The sequence below is a fragment of the Caretta caretta genome, chromosome 5 (assembly GCF_965140235.1).
Source record: "Caretta caretta isolate rCarCar2 chromosome 5, rCarCar1.hap1, whole genome shotgun sequence".
Classification (NCBI taxonomy): domain Eukaryota; kingdom Metazoa; phylum Chordata; order Testudines; family Cheloniidae; genus Caretta; species Caretta caretta.
In genome coordinates this window covers 94059429-94083547 of record NC_134210.1, presented here as the reverse complement: position 1 = coordinate 94083547, position 24119 = coordinate 94059429, and the positions used below count along the sequence as shown (strand labels likewise).

The following is a 24119-nucleotide window of genomic DNA, read 5'->3' as shown; positions in this document are numbered from 1 at the left end:
TTATGAAATACTGAAGCGACACAAATGACAGTAAACAAAAAACTAGGACACAGATGACAATATCAAATTTTTTTACCCAGGGCTCAGCATGCCTCCTGCCAGCAGAAGTGACTTGAGGGTTCAGAGAACAGTTACCAATTAGAACAGCAAACTGAGAAGATTCTCCCATCATGTCAGGTCAAGTACTGTCTATATTTCCCACATGATTAGTGCCCTAAATGGTATAATATAGGACTGATAGCATGAAAGAGCAGGAGCTTCACAACACCTTCATGAGGCTGATATCTCTAGAGATATCTAATCAGTTATCTTCTTCTTTTATGCCTAATTTAAATACAACAAATGAAATAAAAAAGGTAGCCTTACCATTCTACAAATGACTGATTTTGAAATGTTAGAATTACTATTTTCCCTATAGGAATAATAGAGATTTTACAGATAATAGTACAGACTTTTCATTTTGGATTGAAATCTACACTGTTAACTGATTTGATTGTGTGTCAAAAAAAAATCTGGTTGACTCACTAAGAAGAAAAACAGCATGACACCAATTTTTGTTGTGTCTTAATTTCAGTAGACTAGACACTTAATTGAGGATAATCCTTCTTTTCGTGCTAAGAACCCAATTTATCAGGGATTAAGAATGCAAAGTCTACATACAATGTATCCAGATTGGCATAAATGATTAAATCAATTTTATAACTAACATTTTATTTTACTCCAATGGCTCAACATTATTATTTATTTGCATAGATTCCCTTCTTCAGTAACTCCTGGGAAAAAAAAAAAGCTTAATGTGACATTACTTCCTGTCACTGTTACCAGACAGCATAAAGGCTTGGATCTCAAAGCGACTTTGCTGCCAACAAAATTCGAACACTGAAACCATCGGCAACAAATGTGAAAGGAAAACCCGCTCATGGATGCAGAAAGAGAAGGCAGGTTCCCTAATGTGAATATAATGCACATTATTCAAATGGATTTCCTTAGCTGCCATTCTGATTCCCCTTAGGAACTCTTTCCAAACCACAAGAAAAGTATTTGTGTCAGCAGTACAGACTGGGAGCCCAAAACACCTCATTTATCCTCGGTTATACTATAGCATAGGGAAGTTAATTTGCTAACACACACCACATTGACAATTAGCTTTACATTGAACATAACAATTAGGTAGCAGAGTTCCCATGACATCTGTGTGCATGCTTTAACTATACCTGGGACCCATTAAGACATTCTCTAGAGCTGGATTTTTTCCACTGTGCTTGGTCATTTTACAGATTCTGCTGTACATCTAACCAACTGCAATGACTGACCTCAACCATTATAAGAGATTGAGCTCACACTTGTCTGCACTGTCAGCAGACAAAAAAAAAAAAAGGCTGCTATGTACATTTAGCTAACATAGTAGACCTGATCTCCTGCACTGCACACCAGCATTATCTGCCAACATCCCTATATACCAGGAAAACAAACATTTATCCTGTCAGAAAGAAAAGCAGGAGCAAATCTAACATCTACAACCAAAACATCAGAGGGCCAATGTAAGCTCTGGTGCTCACTATCAAGAGAAAGATGACTATTCATGCTCCACTAGTAAACAAAAATAAACAGCATGAGTTGAATAGGAGGGAAGATCATTTCACAGATCCTATAGGGTGTAAATTTTTAAAATATCTGCCTAAGAGTAAAGATTTATTTGACTCAAGTCCTAACAACTTGCAGTTAATAACTCTACCAGTGTTCTCTACCCAACCCCCACCACCCTGAGATATTATAACTTTCTTCCAGAAAAATAAGTTGTAGAAAATTAATGTTAAAATTAGTTGATTTTGTTTTAAATATGAAGTCTTATTGCTCTTTTGCCATCTTCCCTCATTTCTCTTTTTATCCTCCCATACCCCGCATCCCTGTTTTCTTCCTCTACTTGAAATTATAAATATTTTATATTTTTACAGGATAGAGCAGCACCTCAGATACTATTAAAAAGCTGCCAGTTATTTACCTGCTCAGCGGGACAAGTTGCCTGAAAACAGGGGCAGAAGTTTCAAACACCGAGAAACAGACTGAAGAGTACATTGTTGGATTTTTGGGGGGAGGAAAGGTTAACTGAAATGAGTGTGCACACTAATTTGATAATTATTTTTAATTTACATATACAATATCACAATTGTCAGAACCTATCATAAGCTACAGAAACCACTACTGTAGACTGGTAATGACCTGCACAGAATGAGGAAGGCTTCCTACATAAAAACTGAAGTGTATTTGAAAAAGTTTAATTACAACTGGAACTTCAGCTAATAATGGGAGCAACCACCCTCATAAAAACTGGTATTGTCACATGATAATATGAGCACAGTGAGAAATTCTAAATTGCTTTCCTCTGTGCTTTAATAATCAGAAGAGGTTAACAACGGATAAAATAAGGCTTCTGTTGAATTCAATATTTTCTAGCTAATGCCTGTGAAAATGGGGGTCAGGAATTATCCATAAATATTTATGCTCCACTGCCCATTGCTCTCCTCTTTTGTTTTGTAACTTTTGTTGCCAGCCATCAGCACTTGTGGCTTCTAGTTAGTTTCACACTAGACTGCAACACAGCATTCCACAGCCCTTGCATGCAGGTAACTCTGGTTAGAGTTAATTGGTATTGTGCATGCATTTGGACACAGGATTGGGCCTTATGTTTTAACTTGACATGGCCCTTAAAAATAAGAGAGGGATAACATATGGTTAAAGGAAGCATGGTAGCGTCCCTCTTACAAGCTCTAGGAAAGGTACTATCTTCTTTGTGAAGATATTAAAGTATTGGTTCTTTAATATATAAATGCATACTAAGCTTTTCAAATTATTATTTATTCAAAATTTCATTTTAAATAGTTTACTTAAAACATTATGTCCACCACAATCACCTTCCCCAAGAAAGAGAAGCACCCAAAGAAATATTTTAGGATGTTTGTCTTTGGGTGTTGTTTGTTTGAGCTCTTTGTGGGTGGGGTGGGGGAGCGAGAAAGAGTTTTCTATTCACTGTACAAAGAACGTGACTGCTTTATAAATATTGCTGTTTTCACAAATGGTAATCAAAGCAAAAATTAACTACTTTCAAACCTAAAGGTACTTTATAAGTCTTCTAAAAACATACTGTCGGAATTCTTGTCTTCAGACAATATGAATCGCAAGTGCATAAAAAAGATTAAAACTCCACTATCTATGAATTACTGTTGATTCAATACAGTACTTGAAAACATTTGCATTTCTATGTTGTCCAAATAGACTGCTAGAACAGTGACAGCACAAGTGATAAATGAATACATGAGATGAGTCTGATGGATGTTGCTATTGTACCCTTTAGAGAAAAATTTGGACAAAGCTTGCTTGCATCGGAGTCTCCTAAAACTCTTATTAAACTTCAGTTACAGAACTTAGTTAGCATAACTGACTGGTCATCTTCATTAGCCATAGCCCAAAAGGATCGCAATAGTTAAAATGTCTGCATTCCCCCACCAAACTCTGTTAAGGTGGCTCAATTCTGGACAGCTGAGATCACATCAGTGGAAACTTGGCTGAAGTTATAAGTGCACACCTCTGCCTTCAAAACCGACCAGTTTGAATTTTAAAGTTATTATCCTCATCAGAAATTGTGCACAAAATAACTTTTTGAAAAATAAAATCTTGCAGACAAGTTTCACTTATACCAATTTCCGGATTTTTAGGGTAAGAAGAGTGACACGGTAAGGGAGAAAAAAAGATTTTGTAGTCCAGCCACCCAGATGCAGTGAGAGTATGTACAGTAGCAACTTCTATAGGCACTGCCCACACATAATCATCCAGAATTATAATAAATTTGTTTAATGCACCTCCACATGTGGAGTATTTTACTCCCAGCTTTCACTATCTCATGCATCTGTTTCAAACCATAGTTATAAACTCTGACTGCATGTATTAGTCTGGGTGCACTTTGGTTTTTTTTTTGGTTTTTTTTCCAAAAAGAGCCTCACGAAAAAAACCCTGAACAGCTTTAATCCATTAAGTTACATTAATACCTCACAGATGAGCATTAAAAGCTTGCTTTGTATTTGAATACTTTTACCTTGCAACTTAGAATAATCAACACCCATTGATTTCACTGGAAGCTCACACCAGTTAACTTCACTGGAAGTTATAGTGAAGTACTGCAAAGCAATATTGCAGCTACCTTAGATTAACAACATGGTTTCTAGTGTCTTGAGTGATCAGAGCATATTTCTGTCAGCAGTTTTGGCAGCATCACCATATGCATTTAATATGCAAAGCCTCATTGAAATAAATATGTAGGTCACTAAGATGAATGATTTAAATAGTAATCTGCAAGATAAGACTATAGTACTAGGTTAGGAAACACTATGATAAGATTTATAGTTATGTGAATATGACTTATGTAACTATGACCACTTAAATATTAGCCTTAAAAGGTGTTTAAATATAAAAACCATTTCAAAGTGACATTAAAGATGTGACTGAGAAAGAAAATTCAAACCAACCAAAACTCGCTGTCAAATAAATGTTAGCCACAAATGTTAAATCTGAATTTGGATAACGTTCCATGGATTCTAAATATCTTTAAAAAAATAAAAAAGCAAACTTCTGTTTGCCATGAAACGGATACACCAAAATAGCAACGCATTTTATATGTGTTAAGTCCCATGCTTAAGGTCATCTCTATTCAGCAAAACGTGTAAACCCATTTAACTGTTTTGCTGAACTGGGATCTAAAGAGTGGCAGACATCCAATTTTAGGTGGCATATCCAAACAGCAAGAAGGACAATCAGCATGTAATTTTCTTTACATTTACTGTTGATTCTTCAGGGCCCTGAAGTCCCACATTGCTTGCATGATCTTAAGTGACACCCCAGAATGCACTTATACTAGTTACCTCACACCCACAGCGGAGTAACATGGATTTGACGTATGGTGGCAAGTTGTGACTGTGGTGGAACTGTTTTAGTTACCTGTATGAGTTGAATTATAATTAAGAAAATGAAACTGCAACCCACCCAATGTACTAAAAAGGCTTTTCTGGCAGCGCTACACAGATTACCAGATTTAGATTGCATCTACTTCCTTTGTTGTGCATAATGAAGGGTTGCACAGAGTCTGCATTCTATAACATTGCTTTGTCATTCTGGGCACCTAAACTTTAAAGTCAACACATCTCAAGTATCCTTTGCATATTTGCTATTTAAGCATACTGCATATTTTTCAAATTATCACATTTTTCTTAAAATTATTTGCAGAATATTTTTAGCAAAGTATTTTACACAGAACCAAAAAAAAAAGTGTGGTTAGATCCATCTTTTGACTCTGAGAAAATACTTAACTGAGGGTGGGATTCTCAAGAGCACCAAATAGACTTAGGAACATAAAATCCCATCGTTCTATAATGGGACTTGTGCTCCTCAATCCCTTCAGTGCTTTTGAGAATCCTACCCTTTAACCATTTCCACAGCCGTACTGACTTTAATGATGCCACTGCACTGAGCAAGGAAATGAACAAAAACTGTTAATTCCAACTTGGAAGCAAGAGAAAAAGATCAGTTTATCATATAAAAAGCATGCAGGACATTTTTAATTAAGATATTTTCAAGCCCTGCCATTCAAATAACTGGCATTTACAAGCATTATAAACAAAAAGAGGTAAGTGTCTTAAGGCTATCAGACAATGAATAACCCTTCCTAGTGAAACTGCATCTTACATTGTTGTCTAATTGAGAGTAAAAAAGAATAATCACAACTCATTTTGCTGCATAAAAGGACCAAATTCAACCATGGCATTAGTGAATACAGTTTCATTTTATAAATCAAAATAAATACCTGCTGACACCTGAATTTGACATCATTACTCAGACACAAAAGTGTGAAGAAAAAACGAAGTACCACCCTTTGGCAGACTTTTCTTGGGATGGGGACAGAAGGGTGGGGGCTAAGCCAGATCCTTATTTTATAATGAAATTTTTATTACAGTTCATGCCTGAAAGAAAATTATTCAAGGGAAATTGCAGATGATGCATAAATCAAGTAATGAAGACATTTGTATGGGTAGAGAGATTCAGTTAGAGAAATTACAATGCCCAAGAGACTGCAAACAGCAGTAATGTGTGGATTTTGATTTCTCACCTGTTCTGCAACTTAAACTTTTGCAGATTTTTTTTTAAAAAACACCTTAACTGCCACTCAAAATGTGAGCAGCAATAAACATGACTTAAAAAAAAGAAGTAGCTCCAGAAGCCAAACAAATCAAGTCTGATTAAAGTTCAAATCTCCGCCATTGCCATGATTTTATCATGACCACAGAAATTTTGTAATTAAACAGTTTCTTTTAATTTTTCCAACTTAAAAAAAGTACTGCATTATCAGAACAGGGTACATATTATGCCTATCGTATCACAACTATGACTACACAGGAGGGAGAACAAGGACACCTACAGAGAAAAAACAGGTGTGAGTAATTTTTGTTTATCAAGTACTGTTGAAGCAGAAACATTTTAATGTTAACAGAAGTATTGGTACTTACTGTGCCCGGCTCTCTGTCTGCTCCCGTAGTAACCAAGAAATGCACAGACATGCCCGTTCAGACACAGAGGCAAGAACAGAAATAAAAAAAGGGGGGAAAAATTAGAACACAAGCCCCGAACAGTTTTAAAATGGCTTTTATTTATATAAGTCATTGCACATTCCTAATACAGTGATTTCCTGAAAATTACAGTATTTTGTAAACATGATAGATTTACAGTTTAAACATACACAAAGCCTAGTTTTTATTTCATGACAGAATAAATTATTTTTTTCAAAAATTAGTCAAGTGCAATTTTGCCCAATATTTAAATGTGTACTAGAACTTAAGCCTATGAAACTAAAGTAACAGATACAGTTATCTAAACCTTTCATTTAACACATTCACTTCAAAATTTAAATTCTCATTCCCGTCTTCCCTTCTCCCCACCCATTTAACAACATTAGTTTCTTTGAAAAAATTTACCCGATTATGCAGTTTAACAATTATCCACAATATTGTGCAGGCACTGGTGTTACACTAATCATTCCCCAGGATGTCAAAATGCCCTGCAATCTATAAAGCAGGAGACACCTAATGGATAGCCTATTTCAAATACTGAAAACTTCCAAGCTTAATTTTGCTTCAGTGGTAGAAATGCAGACACACTTTTAAAAAAAAATTTTTTACAACAGTTTGTTCTCGTTTTCATTCTATATAATTCGATTTCTTTAGAGATGCACATAATTTGCAGCAATGTGCGAATCTGACAACGTCCTAATCAGGCTTGCCATGCCTCTCACCTCTGTGGTGTTCTGCATCATGATGCTTCTTGTCATCTTTTATTGCCAAGTGAGACTGCCCACCCAAAGCACTAGAGAGGGCAAGAAGGCCAGCACTGCTTCCAAGCGGAGGAATTCCAGGAGGCTGAAGTCCTGATGGGTGTGGTGTAAGAGGCACTGGAGGTCCATGGCCATGGGAAAGATGCTGAGCCTGCAACTGCTGCTGCTGTTATGGATGGCATTGTTATTCACAGGAGGAAGTATGCGAAGCACATAGTTGAGGAAGAAAAGAGAAGAAAAATGTTGGTTAGCTATTCATAATCAATAATATCCTATTTTTACCCATCTTCCTCTCCTCTCCACCCCACCACACTGCGTGTCTCCTACTCCTGATTTGAGTAAAGCTAAACGAAGTGGTTAAAAACACATTAGCCCCGTCTACAACAGCACTGCCACCAGCGATGAAATGGTGGGTGCCATTTTTAAGAAAAAATGTCTACCAAAAAGAAAGACATCATTTCATGCTTAAATAGTCCAACTGAGCTTTTACAGAACCTGTATTCCTAAAATGTTTTAGTGTCTACACTCTAAAAAACCTGGCTAGCATCAGGCAGTTTGTGTATTCAAATACAGCACTCCCTGCAAGCATTGTGGTGCTTATGGATTATGACCTCTCAATTTCAGGTGCGGCTTCCTAGATCAGGGGAATACCTCTGCCTATATTTAAGGTTGTCTAACACTTCCTATTATAAGGCTCTGTTTTAAGTTGCTTATAATTTTACCAAACATTAACCATTCAGGATGAAATCTCCCATGCTGGCGGCGTGCCTCAAACGGAAATTTTTGGGTCAAGTTTCTGCAAAAAATGGTTCTGCCATTTCCAAGAACAAGATGAGAGGAAAATAAGTTGTTCTGCCCAAGTTAAAAAAACTCCTTCAATTAGTTGATTGAGAACTCCTGTTTTGAAGTAGGGATTTGAAATTTGGCAGGGGGTTTCCTTCACTTCAAGGATGTGCCTTTTACTGCCCCATGTAAATCCATCAAAATTTCTAAATGTGCAGTTGTTAGAATTTGGCAGCTAATTTCCACAAAGATTTCACCTGTAAAGGGCCTGTGCCACTCCAGTTAGGCAGCGATTTTCCTGCAATTGCTGATCCTGACTGTTATGCACAGCTGTGGCCCTGGGCGCAGGAACTAAGGGCTAGTCTACACTAGCAATTTAAAGCACTCCAAAAAACCCACCCCCATGAGGGGCGTAGCTCCCAGCGCTGGTGCACTGTCTACACTGTCACTTTACAACACTGAAACTTGCTGTGCTCAGGCAGGTGTTTTTTCACCCTCCTGAGCGAGAAAGTTACAGCATTGTTGTAGCGGGGCAGTCACCCCGCTCCGGGTCAGAAGGGGTTAAAAACCAGCCCTTGGAGAGGACTGGGGCTGAGAGAAAAGGCTCTAGGTTGATTGGGAAAACAGCAACAGCTGGGGCCACGCCCCAATCAGGTCACAGCTGGCCCTATAGAAGAGCTGTGAGCCAGGTGCTGAGGCACTCTCTCTCTCTAGCAAGAAGGATCTGGCTGCCTGGGAGAAAAGGGTACCTGGAGTGGAGCAGGGCTGGGGTAGGGCTAGAGGAGCTCCAGGCCTTGCTTAAGGCCAGGAAAGGTACTGGGGTTACAGAGGTGTAGCCTGAGAATAGGCAAAAGGTAGCAGGTCCAAACCCCCCTTGCTGATGAGTGGTTTACAGACTGCAGTCTGCCCCAGTGAGCAGGGGCTAAATGCTGACTGGCAACAGCCACTGAGGTAGGGTGTGGCTAGAGGGTTGGGGGGTTCCCCTGGGAGGGGAGACCCAGAGTGTGGGGGCACTGCCGGGGGCAGTACCCCAAGGTAAAGGGGCACTGGGGGTCTGAGAGGGACACAGGGGCCAGCAGCAGGTGAGGCACTGGCCTGCAGAGGGTGCTCTGGGCTGGAAGAGCTAATTCCTGAGACAACCAGCAGGAGGTGCTGCAGTGGTGAGTTCTTGCTTTGCTACAGCTATAAATTGCCAGTGAAATCTCCCTGCTCTAAGGGCTTGTCTCATCTCTTCTGTGCTTTCAGTTCACCCTGTGCTAGCACCATGGCAGTGCGGAAAAGAGTAGCTTTATTGGAGTGCAGCGGAAACAGCAACCAGACTGTGGGGCAAGGGGACATTGCAGAGGGTACAGATTGGGACAAGGAGCCATTGGGTGATGGAAAGAAATAGGACTGGGAGAGGAATAGACTAGGACTGACCAGTCAAGGAGAGTGGGTCTGGGCTCAAGGGCTGAGTGTGTGGAGACTGGTACTGGCTAGCAAACTGGGTCTGGGACAAGAAACCATGGGGATAGAGACTGGGAGGAGGAGAAAGAGGAGGGGAGAGACAGGCTGGAGGAGCAGAAGGGAGTCAGGCTTGACAGAAATATCTGTGACCACTATAGACACTTCTCTGCAGAACCTGGAATGGAACCCAAAATTCCTGTGTCTCCCTATTCCTCCTCAGTCTGCAAACATCTGTGAAATCTCACTGACAAAGTGCGTGTTTCATTCCCCTCTGGAATGTGCTGGGCCACACAGAAGATGACAACCTACTAGTGCTATCTGTTACTCCGTAAGATCAAGTGGCTGAGGAAAATTCAGATCTATGCATCCTAAATTAGGCACCCATATTTAGTAGATACTTTTGACCTTAATGTCTGTGTCTCAGTTCCCCATCTAAAACAGCCTCCTCAAGATGTTGTGAAAATAAATTTAATATTTGTGATGCACTTGAATAGTACGGCAATGAATGTCACAGAAAAGCCCAAGAGTAAATTTAATAATTCTGTCCGCAGAGCAGGGTTGGAATAGCATGCACTAAATGGGGCATGATCAATGACAAGAAAACAAAATACTGAATAGTTGCTCATTAAGTGATCAATTATTTCTGTACACTCTGAGGGAAGAGGCCTGTGGAAAAACCAGCATGTGATCATGTAATTAAAGATTGCATCATAATGCACACAAACAAGGACACCAAATTAATGTTGCACAGACTACCATAGTAACTTCAGAGTGCTTGACTTTGCAACCTTAATATTTTTCTTTTGTGTGTTCACATGTAAAGCATTGGTTACATTTCTCAGAGCTATGCAATATTACATATCTAATATTAGCACAAGATGCATATTTGCACCTGATTCACATTATTATTTGGTCCAATTACTGTTTCAAAAAGAACAGTCTTGTACAAGTGGTGGAAAGGGAAAAGTTATGCCTTACTACATCTCCACACAATCCATACATATGGCTGAGGATCTCTAGCCCCTACTGACTGACTGGGCTTGTACACATGAGGTGGAAGGGGGAAAGGTTACATTAAAACTGTGGTTTAAAGAAGCTGTTTCCTTCTTTCTTGTCTTGGGGTTGCGGTGTCAAATGAGGAGGAAGGGAGCAGAGCCAAGACCAGCCAAGTATCTTCTCAGCTGCCCTTGCGCCCACACACAGCCAGCTAGGTAAACTTAACAAGCAGACTGATCCAATCCTTTAAGTCATCAGAGCTATCACTTGACACAGCATTGTGGACCAGGAACACTACTTGACTGAAATGGTGCAGCTTCCAGCCCACAGCAGTACTCCAAGAGTTCAGACAGAACTGATATTAGTAAAGGTATTGGACTTGCACAGCTGAAGCTGTAGCAATACTTGGAATGTTATGAGCATTCCAGGTCTGTTGTTGTAGATACCTGCATTGTCTAGTGTACATCACCTGAAGTGCTTGGGTTAAATTAGCTTTTTTTTTCCTCCCTCCCTTGGGGCAGCTATTATACCTCACTCTCCTTTTAGCTAAGTTCAGTAGCTGTAAAGGTTTGGTGAAAGCATTTGAGTATATCAATATTAAAACTGAATTTGTTTTGTATCCGCCATCTGTTCCTGCATCCATTCATAGTGGTGCCAGGCATGCATTTTGTTTAGAAATCAAAGAGTAGGGTATTCTTCCTTAATTAGGGTATGTCTACACTACCTGCTGGATCAGTGGGCAGTGATCGATCCAGCGGGGATCAATTTATTGCTTCTAGTCTAGACACGATAAATCAACCCCTGAGCGCTCTCCCGTCAACTCCTGTAAGCCAGCTCCACAAGAGGTGCAGACTGAGTCAACGTGGGAGCGGCAGCAGTCGACTCACCGCGGTGAAGACACCATGATAAGTTGATCTAAGTACATAGACTTCAGCTATGTTATTCACGTAGCTGAAGTTGCGTAACTTAGATTGATCTCTGCCCCCTAGTGTAGACCAGGGCTAAGACCGCAATCACTCATTTCACCTGCTGTACTCTGAAGTTTTCACCAAAACATCAAAGCAGCAGCCATGGGGAAAACGCTTTCTCCAGTAGAACTGCGGAAGAATCCTACATGATCCTTTACAGAACTGATCTTGGTCCGTGCTGTGTCAGCAACTAGGAGAGGGACAGACCTTGGCCTATTTGTAAGGACTCTCCATTATATAACGATCTGCAGAATGATTATAAATTGATAACTGCTATAAAATAAGGGACTAAATTTGGTCTCTTGCACCACTGGAGCTGTTGCACTTGAATGTGTATGATTTGAATCTAGCTTCAATTTAAAACAACTTACTTTATATTCCAGCCATGCATAGCACTGAGAGTGCTATATGAAACACAGATGAAGACAATCCAAGCTCCAAAGAACTCATGTTCTGTGTCCTTTAGAAAAACTCGGTTACTAAAGGTATGGCTACACTACGCATCTTTTACTGACAGCTGTGCTGCTCCAGCCATGCCATTAAAAGCAGAGCAGCGTAGCGGCTGTTTGTCGTCAGGAGAGAGCGCTTCTGCCAACAAAGCACTGTTCACACCGGCGCTTTTTGTCATAGAATCATAGAATATAAGGGTTGGAAGGGACCCCAGAAGGTCATCTAGTCCAACCCCCTGCTCAAAGCAGGACCAATCTCCAACTAAATCATCCCAGCCAGGGCTTTGTCAAGCCTGACCTTAAAAACCTCTAAGGAAGGAGATTCTACCACCTCCCTAGGTAACGCATTCCAGTGTTTCACCACCCTCTTAGTGAAAAAGTTTTTCCTAATATCCAATCTAAACCTCCCCCACTGCAGCTTGAGACCATTACTCCTCGTTCTGTCATCTGATACCACTGAGAACAGTCTAGAGCCATCCTCTTTGGAACCCCCTTTCAGGTAGTTGAAAGCAGCTATCAAATCCCCCCTCATTCTTCTCTTCTGCAGGCTAAACAATCCCAGCTCCCTCAGCCTCTCCTCATAACTCATGTGTTCCAGACCCCTAATCATTTTTGTTGCCCTTCGCTGGACTCTCTCCAATTTATCCACATCCTTCTTGAAGTGTGGGGCCCAAAACTGGACACAGTACTCCAGATGAGGCCTCACCAATGTCGAATAGAGGGGAACGATCACGTCCCTCGATCTGCTCGCTATGCCCCTACTTATACATCCCAAAATGCCATTGGCCTTCTTGGCAACAAGGGCACACTGCTGACTCATATCCAGCTTCTCGTCCACTGTCACCCCTAGGTCCTTTTCCGCAGAACTGCTGCCTAGCCATTCGGTCCCTAGTCTGTAGCTGTGCATTGGGTTCTTCCGTCCTAAGTGCAGGACCCTGCACTTATCCTTATTGAACCTCATCAGATTTCTTTTGGCCCAATCCTCCAATTTGTCTAGGTCCTTCTGTATCCTATCCCTCCCCTCCAGCGTATCTACCACTCCTCCCAGTTTAGTAAAACTTTAGTAAAACTACCACTCCTCCCAGTCGGTAAAACTTTTATCGTTCAGGATGTGTTTTTTTTTTGTTTTGTTTTTTTTAACAGCCCTGAATGACAAAAGTTTTTCCGAAAAAGTGCCAGTGTAGACTAAGCCTAAGATATTAGTCCTTTTCCCCAGCACCCACTCCAAACAGACAGCCTGTGCTGTCTGCAAATGGGGAAAATGAAAAGAGGGAGCAGGAGAATGGATAACAGCAACAATCAGAGGACATATTTACAAAATAGGCATTCACCACTTTAGAGGATGGTAACAATTATATGATACGTATAATCACCTGTCACTTCAAAGACACTAATGCCTGCTCTGTCTCTTTTTAAGAGTTTAGCAATAGTGAGCCATAAAACTGAAGAAGTTGGTAGAGTATCAAGGTCTGCTAGGCATGCTCATTAGCACTTAATTAAAAGCCAGACACCTACCATAAGAAATGTGCTCAGAAGGATGAGTAACAGGTCTGCCTTACCACCAATTACTATTATTACTTGCAGAGCAAGAGCAGTGTCCAGTTTTGGGGGGTGGGGATTGCAATGATGCATGCACAAGCAATTGTGTTGTGGTAATTAAGCAGAGTATTGATTTAAAAATAATCTCTAATTCAACCACAACTGCTTTGTTACAACCACCTTTCCCTGCCTCCCCAAATCCTTTTAATATTGGCAAAAGAACAATTCAGTTTATCATTTGAAAGCTGATTCAAGCAGCGTTTATTTCCTCAAAATTTCTGTCCCAATTTCCCCTCACCCTCAAAGCCCAAAAGACCAAGTATTAAAAAACTCAGTTATACTATCAGGGGGCAATATTTCACTGGTCCTCTGGTTTGGAGTAAGGGTGTTGTCAAAGTACAACTCTAGTCATTAAGAAAATAGTTTTGTTTAAAGCATGGGACTGCGACCGAGTAAATCCAGGTCCAATTCCTAGCTCTGTCAGGCGTTTCCTGTGATCTGCTGAGCAGGCTTAATCTCTGTGCATCAGTTCCCCATCTGCAAAATGGTGATACTTCTTCCTTTCTTTAACTCATCTACTTTATTTAGATTATAAGCTCTTTTTATACATCTATATAGTGTGATTTCTTAAGTGTCTAAATACCCACGGCCTACTTAAATTCTCCTGTAGTTTTACATTTCCAATGTTCTTGCATTCTTCAACTGCTGTGTAGTACATTGTATGCTACTAAAACAGAGGTTATGTTTCAAATTCTGAGGCACTTGCAATTCTGTGGAGGATAAAATGGATCTCTGTATGTTTATTTTATATATATATATATATATATATATATATATATAAATAAATCAAGGGCCACATTCCACCAAATTTACCAGAGTGTAACTTCAGTGGGCCACATTACTAAAGGTTGCAGAGCAAGACTCCAAGTTTGTAATAAGATTTAGAATCCTTTACTTTGAAAGATGCTCTTTAAGTCTAGATTATTCATATCTATTAAACAGAGGTTCTAATGATTCAAACCACTAATATTTCTCTTATGGTTACCACCTCAAACATCTTAAGTCTGCAGAGGTGTGTCACATTAGCATATGATTGTACTTACCCCATACAGACTGACCTAGCCTGGGGTTCCTATGTCTATATCTTACATATTTATTTGGCTCCCACCACAGTCGTATCTCAGCACCTCACACTCTTATGTATTTATCCTCACTACACCCTGTGAGGTAGGGAAGTACTGTTACCCCTATTTTACAGATGGGAAGCCGAGGTAAGGCAAGACCTGGGCCAAGACCGACAAAGATTTTAGACACTGACATTTTCAAAGCCATCACTGAGCTGCCACCTAATGCTGTAGGCACCTAAGTCCCCAAAGTTTCCACCCGTTGCCATTTGCAAAGCCACCTAAGCCCTGACACCATCCCAGAACTAACAAGCTATTTGGAGCAATACCTTAAATCAAAGCTACAGAGGCCCTGAAGCTTTGCAGAGGAAGTACCTCTCTCTTTAGAATAGCCCAGTACTGTAGGCATGCTCTGAGTATGGCTAGGAACCATCAGACCCTGCAGAAGTAAGGCCAGATGCAGGCCATTGATCGCAGAAGGGGGCCAGTATAATACAGCCAGCACAAGACACCTGGGGACAAGGTAGGAGGTTTGTGTGCGTGTCTTCCCATCTCTCTCCTGGGGATTAGGACACTCACCCAGGATGTGGGAGACCTGGGTTCAAGTCCCTGCTCTAAATCAGGCCTGGGTCTCCCACATGTGCAGTCAGTGTCCTAACCCCTGGCCTACTAGCTATTGTGGGGACTCCCTTATTGTAAAAGCTGTTAAATGTGTCTATTTTGTGCAAATGATTTTGGCTGCTAGCATACGGGCTATCTGAACAGTTGACCTGGGTCAGGCACCTAACTGCTGGACAGGGTTCATGACTCATCCTAAGCACAGGGAAACATTTATCTCCAGCCTGTCAGCCAGGCGCACAAACCTCTCCCTCCTTCCCCAGCATTTCACTGCTGACTAGCTTAGGTGGCTTCCCATCAGCTGACTTCTGAGGATCTCTTTCTCTCTCCTCATGCACTGTTTAGGGAATGTGAGCACACAGCTTGTGGCAGAGGGCACCTATTGGTTAGGTGTTGAGCGGAGGAACAGCCAAGTAGATTTGTGGATCTGGTCCTAAAGTGACTTGCTCAAGGTCACACAGGAAGCCTGTAGTGGAGTAGGGAATTTAATCCAGGGTTCCCAAAGCTAGCAATCTTTGCCAGGAGCCCATTCTCCTCCCTACACAGTGATTACATTAAGTTTCTAAGGACTTCTCTAAGCGAACACTTAGTGCACAGCACGCTACTGAGGGGCAGGTTTACACCCCATCTTGCTGTGAACTAGGTGTTCACTTTGATAGCTTCGGGCTTTTCTGTCGGGCTTTTCTGTCATCCTTTTCCTGCCCCACATCCCACGTTCCTCTTCAACCTTCTCTCCCCCGCAGCCTGACTTCCATCACTCCCCTCTTTTCCCAGTTCCTGACAATGGAAAAAAATTGAGGTATTCCATGCCATTGTCTAGTAAGTTCTTTGTTCTGCCTCCCTGTCAAGCAGAGACAGAAGCAGCAGTTCCACCCCTCCTCAGTTACTGCAGTACTAAGGGAAGCACTCCCAAACTAGTAGTCTCTCTCACTTGTGCATACATAACAAGGTGGAGAGCTCCCCAGCAGAAGTCTCTTCTCACTTTCTCTTCCTCAGCTTCTCTATGCAATTTGATATAAGATATGTACAAAGCATCCATCACCTTAAGATCTTGCCATTGGACAGAAAAAATAAAGGGCATGAGATGTAGAAAAAGCAGTCTCTGCTTTCACCTTCTGGGGCTCAGTCACTTGTAACGGAAGCATATTTAGTTTCTAGGTAAGTGGCTGAGCCCCAGAAGATCTATGTCTTGTGTCCCTTATTTTTCATGTGTAGTGCCTAGATATTAAGGTGACTGATGCTGTATACATTCCTTATCTATGCTGCATAAAGGAGTTGAGGTCGAGCAAGTGAGGGGGGACTACCATCTTGGGAGAGCTCCACCTTGTCACATATGCACAGTGCATGAATATAGTCACACATTATATAAAGACAGCACAGTATAGAGTATACGTGCCATTCCTATATCTTTACACACTCCTCGTACTTCCTAGGATTGTATGTTTTTTCAAAAACATGCATTTTGCACTAAGCTCTGAAAATGGTTATGGGTAGTACATATTCAGCTCTTCCTATAGGGTGATCCCCAGCCCACCACTAAAAATGCCGTAAATTACAGATCCTACTAGTCTCATTATGGGCAGATGTAGCTTCTCTGTCCCTGCTCTGAGCAGCAGGCTAGAGTCAAGGTGTAGAGAGGAAAAACCAGCAGCCAGGGACTTAGAAATGAACAAGCACTCAGAGGTTACCTGACTGGGCTGAGACCAGGTTACAGACTCAAAAGGTGAAGTATGCTCAGCAGCCTGGACATGGGGTAGATGCAGACTTTTAAATTGGGATTTGTCGTACTGCAGTTAGGCCCTGGTGCAAGTAGAATTTGCAGGGCTATCTCCAAGCCAGAGATCAACACAGCACCTACCAAAGAGCAAGGCTAGTGCAGACAGTCTCACCACCCAAGCAGAAGCCTGAACCATATTCTTAATGCCTATTATGTACAGAGCGGTAAGCTCAGACTACCCTGGTGAAACTCAAGATGAGTAGGAGAGATAAGTACTGCTATTGCCAGATTTAACCTCAAAAACCTAAAGCTGCCTTCCCCACAGCCACAAGTCTTTCTGCCACCTTCTTTTGTGCTAGTTGAAGTTCTATCCCACCTCTACTGCAACCCTAGAAATCTGGACTATGAGCAAAAATATTGTATCCAGATGGTTTTCCCCCAATAATAAGTACATCTAATCAAAACCGGGGGGGTGGGGGGTGGGGGAGACAGGACGACGACAGATGACAACAGCTATGAACGTATATGAGCATATGAAATATTTAATTCCAACTTCTTATACTGCCCTCATCAGTATAGTGTCTGAGCACCTTCCAGTAGCGTATTAAGTGACATAGTTAATATCTGTTACATGGCATTCATTCTCACATCCTTTCCCTAAGGGAGGAAGTGCATGTGTATTGTAATGCTGTGTTTGGTTTTTGTGTTTTATGTACATGCTGCTGTGTGTTTCTATTAGAGAATGCGAGGTCAAAGATGTGCAACATGCACTCTGAGCAGAAAGTCATACTCTTTGTAAATACATTTGTAAATTGCTAATTAAAACAGGCACACCTACATGGAGTTTGGAAGAAGTAGTGGCACTTTCCTAGAGAACAAACCGAGCTTAGTTTCTGGGTGGATATACGAGTTTTATCTAACTTTACCCCAATTCCCACCCTCATTCCTGTAACTCATAACCTCTCTCAGGTCATAAGAACAGAGTACACGTTGCAAAACGTAAACCGTCTCAGACATATGTTTCTTCCAACAGCCATTAATGTCTCTTATCATACGGAAGGCTAAGAAAAAAGGCTATGTCACTGTGTCTCACATCCTGACCTGGCCCCAGAATGAACAGGGTCCTAACTAAGGAAAGCTGAACTTTTCTGCACACCCTCCTGTTAGCAATTGGTGCTGAATTTGAAAGGGAAGGAAGAAGCGTGTTCTCATACATCAAAGCTGCACTGAGATAGATAACGGAGTGAAAACACCCCCAACTTTATAGTCATACTTCCCACTTCCATCTCTACATCAATCTTGGTGAGCATGGAGCTTAAAGGACTTTTGGCCCTCCAGGATTCTGCTACGGAGGAATGGAGAATCCTATGGAGAATAATGGGGGGTGGTTCCTTGCTTGTCCATGTAATCATTTTTCAGGAAGTCTCTGACTCTGCACGACTACTAGAGCAGCTCCACTGATGGTGGCAGGATTCTAGCACTAGCACAGAAAAGACTAGTATTTCTACCACCATGTCACAGCCACTAGTTCTAAGCATGTCCATACAACACAATGGTAAAGGCACCTATGCCCTTCCCGCAGTATTTCCATTGTTACTACCACTGGAGCTGTTCCAGGGGTACTGAAAAGGTGGGAGATTTCCTGAAGAATGCTTGGGAAGCACAGACACTGTTTAAAGCCTTGAAATACCTGTTTTTGCGAGAAATAGACTTTCCAAATTCAGCCAAAATAGAAAGTCTGGAAACATTTATTGCTACACTCAGCTTCACTGCCTCTTCATCCCCATGTGTGATGGTGTTGCCCTGTTTAAATGTAAGCACCCAATTTTAAAAAACCCACAGCTTTGGAAACTCATGATAGCTAAGAAAATCTCAGGGTTTTCCTGGACTCCTCAATATTCCTGAATGACAACAAAAGCAGCAGGGGCCAGAAACACCTTTTTCAGTTCCTGCTAGCTCAAAAATGGTCATCACTCTTCAAGGATACATACATCTTTGTCGCCTCAAGGTTACATCCACTGATTTTGGAGCTAATCTTACAGGCCACTTTGGGTCTCCACCTGGTGTTGTATACAGCTGCTTACCCTTTAGGAAGCACAGTCAAAAAGAAATCATACTCTTGCTCTAGTTGCTCACTCAAAAGTATATTAGCAGTCAGGAAAGTTAAAGCCAGTAGCCACCTTGTAAGATACAGAGGGCCTAAGCACTATTATCTGTGCTTCCACAGCCACACTTATAGGAAAATGTTTCAGCTAGAGACCTAGAGTTCTGAAGGTAGTCTAGCGGGAAGAGTGTCCTGTGGTGCCCTGGAGTACATTCTTGATTAGCATAAAGAACTTTGTAAAGTACACTGTATACCAAAACAAATCCCAGTACTAGTGTAAGTGTGCAAAAAGGCCCACATTAAGGACAATGTTATCCCAGGCTTTCCAATGACAGCAGACGCCAAACGTCCCTCAAACCTATCTTTTAGATACCATACACTTCCATCCTGGGTTATGCCAACGAGAGGCCGTCAGCAGAGAAGAATACGTTTTCCCAACCATTGTGATGTGCTCTTTTTTGAGCTATATAAGCACAGCATCCATGAGGCTGGAGTGTTTGTCCATGAAGCTGTCAAATTAGTTGTATCTCTAAGTTCAATAATATCATAACCCAATTGTTGGTAAGTTTCTCCCTACCTGAGTTAATTTGTAAAAAGTGAAAAAAGTTAGGATGCAGCCTGGACTATTGGACCAAGGAGAACAGTACAAAGGGGAGAGGGTAAAGCACAATAAAGGAAAGCACACTTGGCTTATTTGCCAAGAGTGTCCCTGAACATTGAAGACAATACTACATTGGTTGACATTCAAAGAGTGTTCCTAACCATAAAGGTCTAGAAACTAATCAAGCAGGTATATTCTGTAATATCTTACTCCATCATGGAACTAGATTGTTACATCTGGAGTGAGCCTACAGGCTGGGCATCTGAAACCAGTTACCTAATCCACTTTGGAAGTGGTTTAGGGGACAGAGGAGCAGCCTTTAAAAACACTTAAAGCATGCTTTTCTATTTTAGACAAATATGTGCAATTTGTTCTGGAAATTCACAAGTCTAATGAATATTACTAGAATAAATTTGTCAGCACGTGTACTGCTCTCAAAATTCTTCAACTAAAAGCAAAGAATAAATTTTTGTTGGGTCAAACACATAATCTTTGTAATTCTGCCCATCTCCATCTACATTTATTTGCAGGTTCAGTCATTACACCTTTGAGATGCAGAGATGATTAGCTCAATTATGCACCAGTCTAAAGTGATGTAAGTATTGTGTCCTTTTTTGCTTTTTTTATGATGGATGTGGGGGGGGGGGGGGAGAAAATCAGGTTATAAAATAAGAGCTGAAAGTCAAGGCATCTACTTAATCCCCAACATTAAGCAAGTCACTTGTTCTCGAAATGATGAATCCTGCCTCAGCAGTGATAACTAAAAGGAAACAGATTACTTGGGTTGTATCTAATGTAAATACACAGTAAGAAATCCCATGTAATTTAAGGTACAGCAGCAAGTTTGTGTACACACTTTTGTACATACATAAAAACTATAAATATGTGAACAGCAAAGTTTTAGCTTGTTTCTTATAGGCTGGTACACTATGAAGTGTACCAAAAGATGCATAAGTATCTTGCACTCAGCTTTCTTTTTACAGAAAGCTAATAAGTCATTGCTCTAAAACCCCCCACAAATGGCACAAAATACAGATCACTGTTGAGAAGGGTCTAAAGTAATGCTACAGCTGCTTAGCTCTTCCCCTGCACAGAATTTCGCATTCATTTCTGCTCTAGTCTGTATTTTTGTTTTATAACGAAACATACAGCCTAGTTATTTATAGGCTTTCCAAGGATTAACTACACACTCATAAGAATAAACCCTCAAGAGGTTAACCTCATCCTCTTAAGCTTCACACACTACCATCCCAGAGATGGCTGGCAACCACAGCCAAGGAGAGAAAAATAATTCAGCAGTTTGCTAATCCTTTAGCCAATCACCTCATGCAACAGTGGAGAGCTCTTTTGGAGGTCTACAACTCAATCTGTCTTGAAAAGTATTGTCAATCCAAAAAGATACATTTTACAGAATCATTAGCAACTAATGTCAAACTAAGTATTCACATCTGTATGCTACATTCTCTACCTTTCCAATTTATAGAACTGTAGTTCTAAATTAAGAATGTACACTTATATAAATATGTCTGGATTTTATTAATGTTGCCCGTATTTAAGTCTTGTAAAATTACATTATTGCTGACGTTGGGATAGACTAATTATAACTGTCCCTTAGCTCTTCCTGGTGTGAGCTGATAGGCATCTGATTTTCCAGCTTGCTGCTTAATTATATCTAAAAAAAAAAAAATCCCTTCAAGTTCTACCATGATAATCCACTTAATCCTTTCATGCCATGATCAGGATTCTCCCCAACCCCCAAACATAGACTTCAGGCAAAGCTCTGAAATCAGTGGTGCCAAGGAGTTAACAGGTGCACCGATCCTTTACAATCAAAACTTTTCATTTAAGTACTAGCAAATCTACTAGTTCACTCAATCAACTTTAGTGAAAAATAGTAGTACAATGAACGCTGACTGGTGTAATTCAAAAAATTACAGACATGTACAATGGCTGAACACGTACAGACATGTACAATGGCTGAAAAGTAAAATACTTAGCTCCGCCAAACACACACATGTAGTGGCTTGACATGAATAATTAGACAATCCCAACAACACATTTCAGTAACCATTAGTAAGGGGCTGTGGATGAGTATATGCACAAACACATCTCACAACTGATCTTCCAACATCTAATTAAAGAAGTCAACACTACCTGAATTATTTCATTTTTACTCATTAAAGTTTCTGAATGCAACAACGCACTCATTATTCCTTATTCCTCCAATCTAAATATACTTTTTCTTTTTATACATTGACTAAAATTGCCTTTACATTAGGTAGATAATTCCCCTCCTTCCCCCACAATATCTTGCAGTACTGCTCTAAATTCAATTTTCCCAAGTAACTAAAGTAGTAGTGTGTTTGTATTTTAAAAGTGGCCTATCATGAAACAAGTCTTAAGGCTTATCTACACTTAAAATACTAGTGTCACAACTGTGGTGCTTCAGTGAAGACACTATTTGGGCTGATGGGAGGGGTTTCTCCCATCAAGGTGATAGCTAGGTTAATGAAAGAATTCTTCTGTCGACCAAGTGCTGTCTACAAAGGGACTTAAGTCGGTTTAACTGTGTTGCTAAATGGTGTGGATTTGCACACCTCCAAGTGACATAGCTGGGTCAATCTAATTTTTTAGTGTCCACCAGCCCTCCATTTTCACGAAATTACAAAGTTTGGTTTTTGCTTCTCCCCCAACCCAGTATGTGCGCCCAATGGAAAAACAAACTCAGTCTTGACTCTTTAATAACAAATTAATGAGGCAAGACTGAATTTGCAAACAGATATTTTGAATCATTATATCATGTCACAGAATCACAATCCTTTTTTGAAAAAGGAAAGAAAATCAGTGCTCAGACAAATGCCAAGAATACAGATTTTACCTAGTCAGGGAGAACACCTAACTGAACATCTGCTAAGAAAATGCTTAACTTTCTTCCCAACCCCAACATTTATGATACAGAAATATCTTTAGCACTATGATGCCATAGGCTACTTGTTAGAGAATGCTTTGGCCTATTTGCATTTTAAAGAAGTCTTTCATGATCTTTCACACTCATAATAGAGGTCTAAACCCTTAAACTACTATTTCTTTTCTTAGCCTGAAAGACACCGCAGTTTAAGAGCATGGCCCCTCTATTGTTCTTTACACTAAGTCGGGTCCCTGAACAATACTGACAGCTGCTATCAAACTGGTCTGCGTTTACTTTCAGTGCAGCTGCTGATTGTAGGAAAAGCCAGCCTCCTGATGCCTCCTCCCCTCTGGGGAGACAGGTTGACACACTGAATGTTCAATGAAGGAGAGCAAAGGTCCACTGAATTGTCAACCCAATTTTATGCTACTCTGATTTTCCAGGATGCACACAATCCCTTTCAAACAAAATCAAGCATATGTCAGAGCATGAAACTTATTGTGCAGCACAGGATAATTATCGATCACCTAAAACTGTAAAAGATCACTGACATGCATCTGATTTCTGGTATGCATAATACACAGATCTACATTGAAAATTAAAATACATTTGTACTAACTACGTGTTTATTCCCTCATTCACAACATCTGAACTATGACAGCATTGCTGAGTATTTGTTCATAAAACAAATGGAAATGCTTATACTGAAGGATCATTGGTAGTTTAAAATTAAAAAATTCTGAGGTTTCTATTAATCAGATTAACATACCTCTCCCTACCTCCAAAAAACCCTGCCCATAAAAAGTCTTAATTGTACACTGTAGTTCTAGACCTAAGAGCACAGAACTGAACAGAACACATTCAGCAAATGCCACTTGGGACAACACTATCATAGCGAGTTTGGTAAGAGGAGTTTTGCTATACAGTAAGTCCTCGCTGTCAGGACAATTTCTTAGTCTAATGACAAAGACGTTTTAATGCACTTTTAAAAAAAAAAAAAAAAAACACTCTGCAAAAGTGTCCTACAAGTTTAGTCCACTATGAAAGGACTTTTTATTCAGGATCTGCGCTCAGCGAAATTGTACACTTTTAACACATGCAAGAAAACACAGATCTATTAATCTTTGCTAATCAAATATTATTCATACAGTATTCTTGCATGTATATTTGATTTGATCTTCAAAATAAGGCAATTCATTACACAAGCAAAGCACAGAGAAGACTGCAGAAAAATGCAGATGTAACTTTTATTAAACATGATTAGTGAATTAACTCAGTAACAGTCAAAATTTGAAAATAAGGAAAAAAACAGGGCTCCAATTTGAAGGGGGGGTATGTTTATGCAACACTAATCTGTCAAGTGTAATAAAGCAGCTTGAATAAAATTTAAGCTGAAAATCCACTGAACCTCCCCATTTGAGGGAGCAAAAAAGCTATTAAAAGGAAATGAAGGTCACCCTCCCAGTTTATTTCACCTAATTGACTGCCAATAGC

The 24119-nt window shown here is 40.4% G+C and overlaps 1 protein-coding gene across 4 annotated transcripts in view; it reads right to left on the bottom strand.

Moving 5' to 3' along the window:
* TLE1 (TLE family member 1, transcriptional corepressor) overlaps positions 1–24119 on the bottom strand; it is a 92905-nt gene that overhangs the window by 44827 nt on the left and 23959 nt on the right. For all 4 annotated transcript variants that reach the window (XM_075128688.1, XM_075128689.1, XM_075128690.1 and 1 more), the window contains 2 exons: positions 7334–7538; positions 6552–6568 (listed from right to left, as the gene is read on the bottom strand). In XM_075128688.1, coding sequence (XP_074984789.1) covers positions 6552–6568; positions 7334–7538 — 222 coding nt within the window. The remainder of the gene's footprint in view (positions 1–6551; positions 6569–7333; positions 7539–24119) is intronic.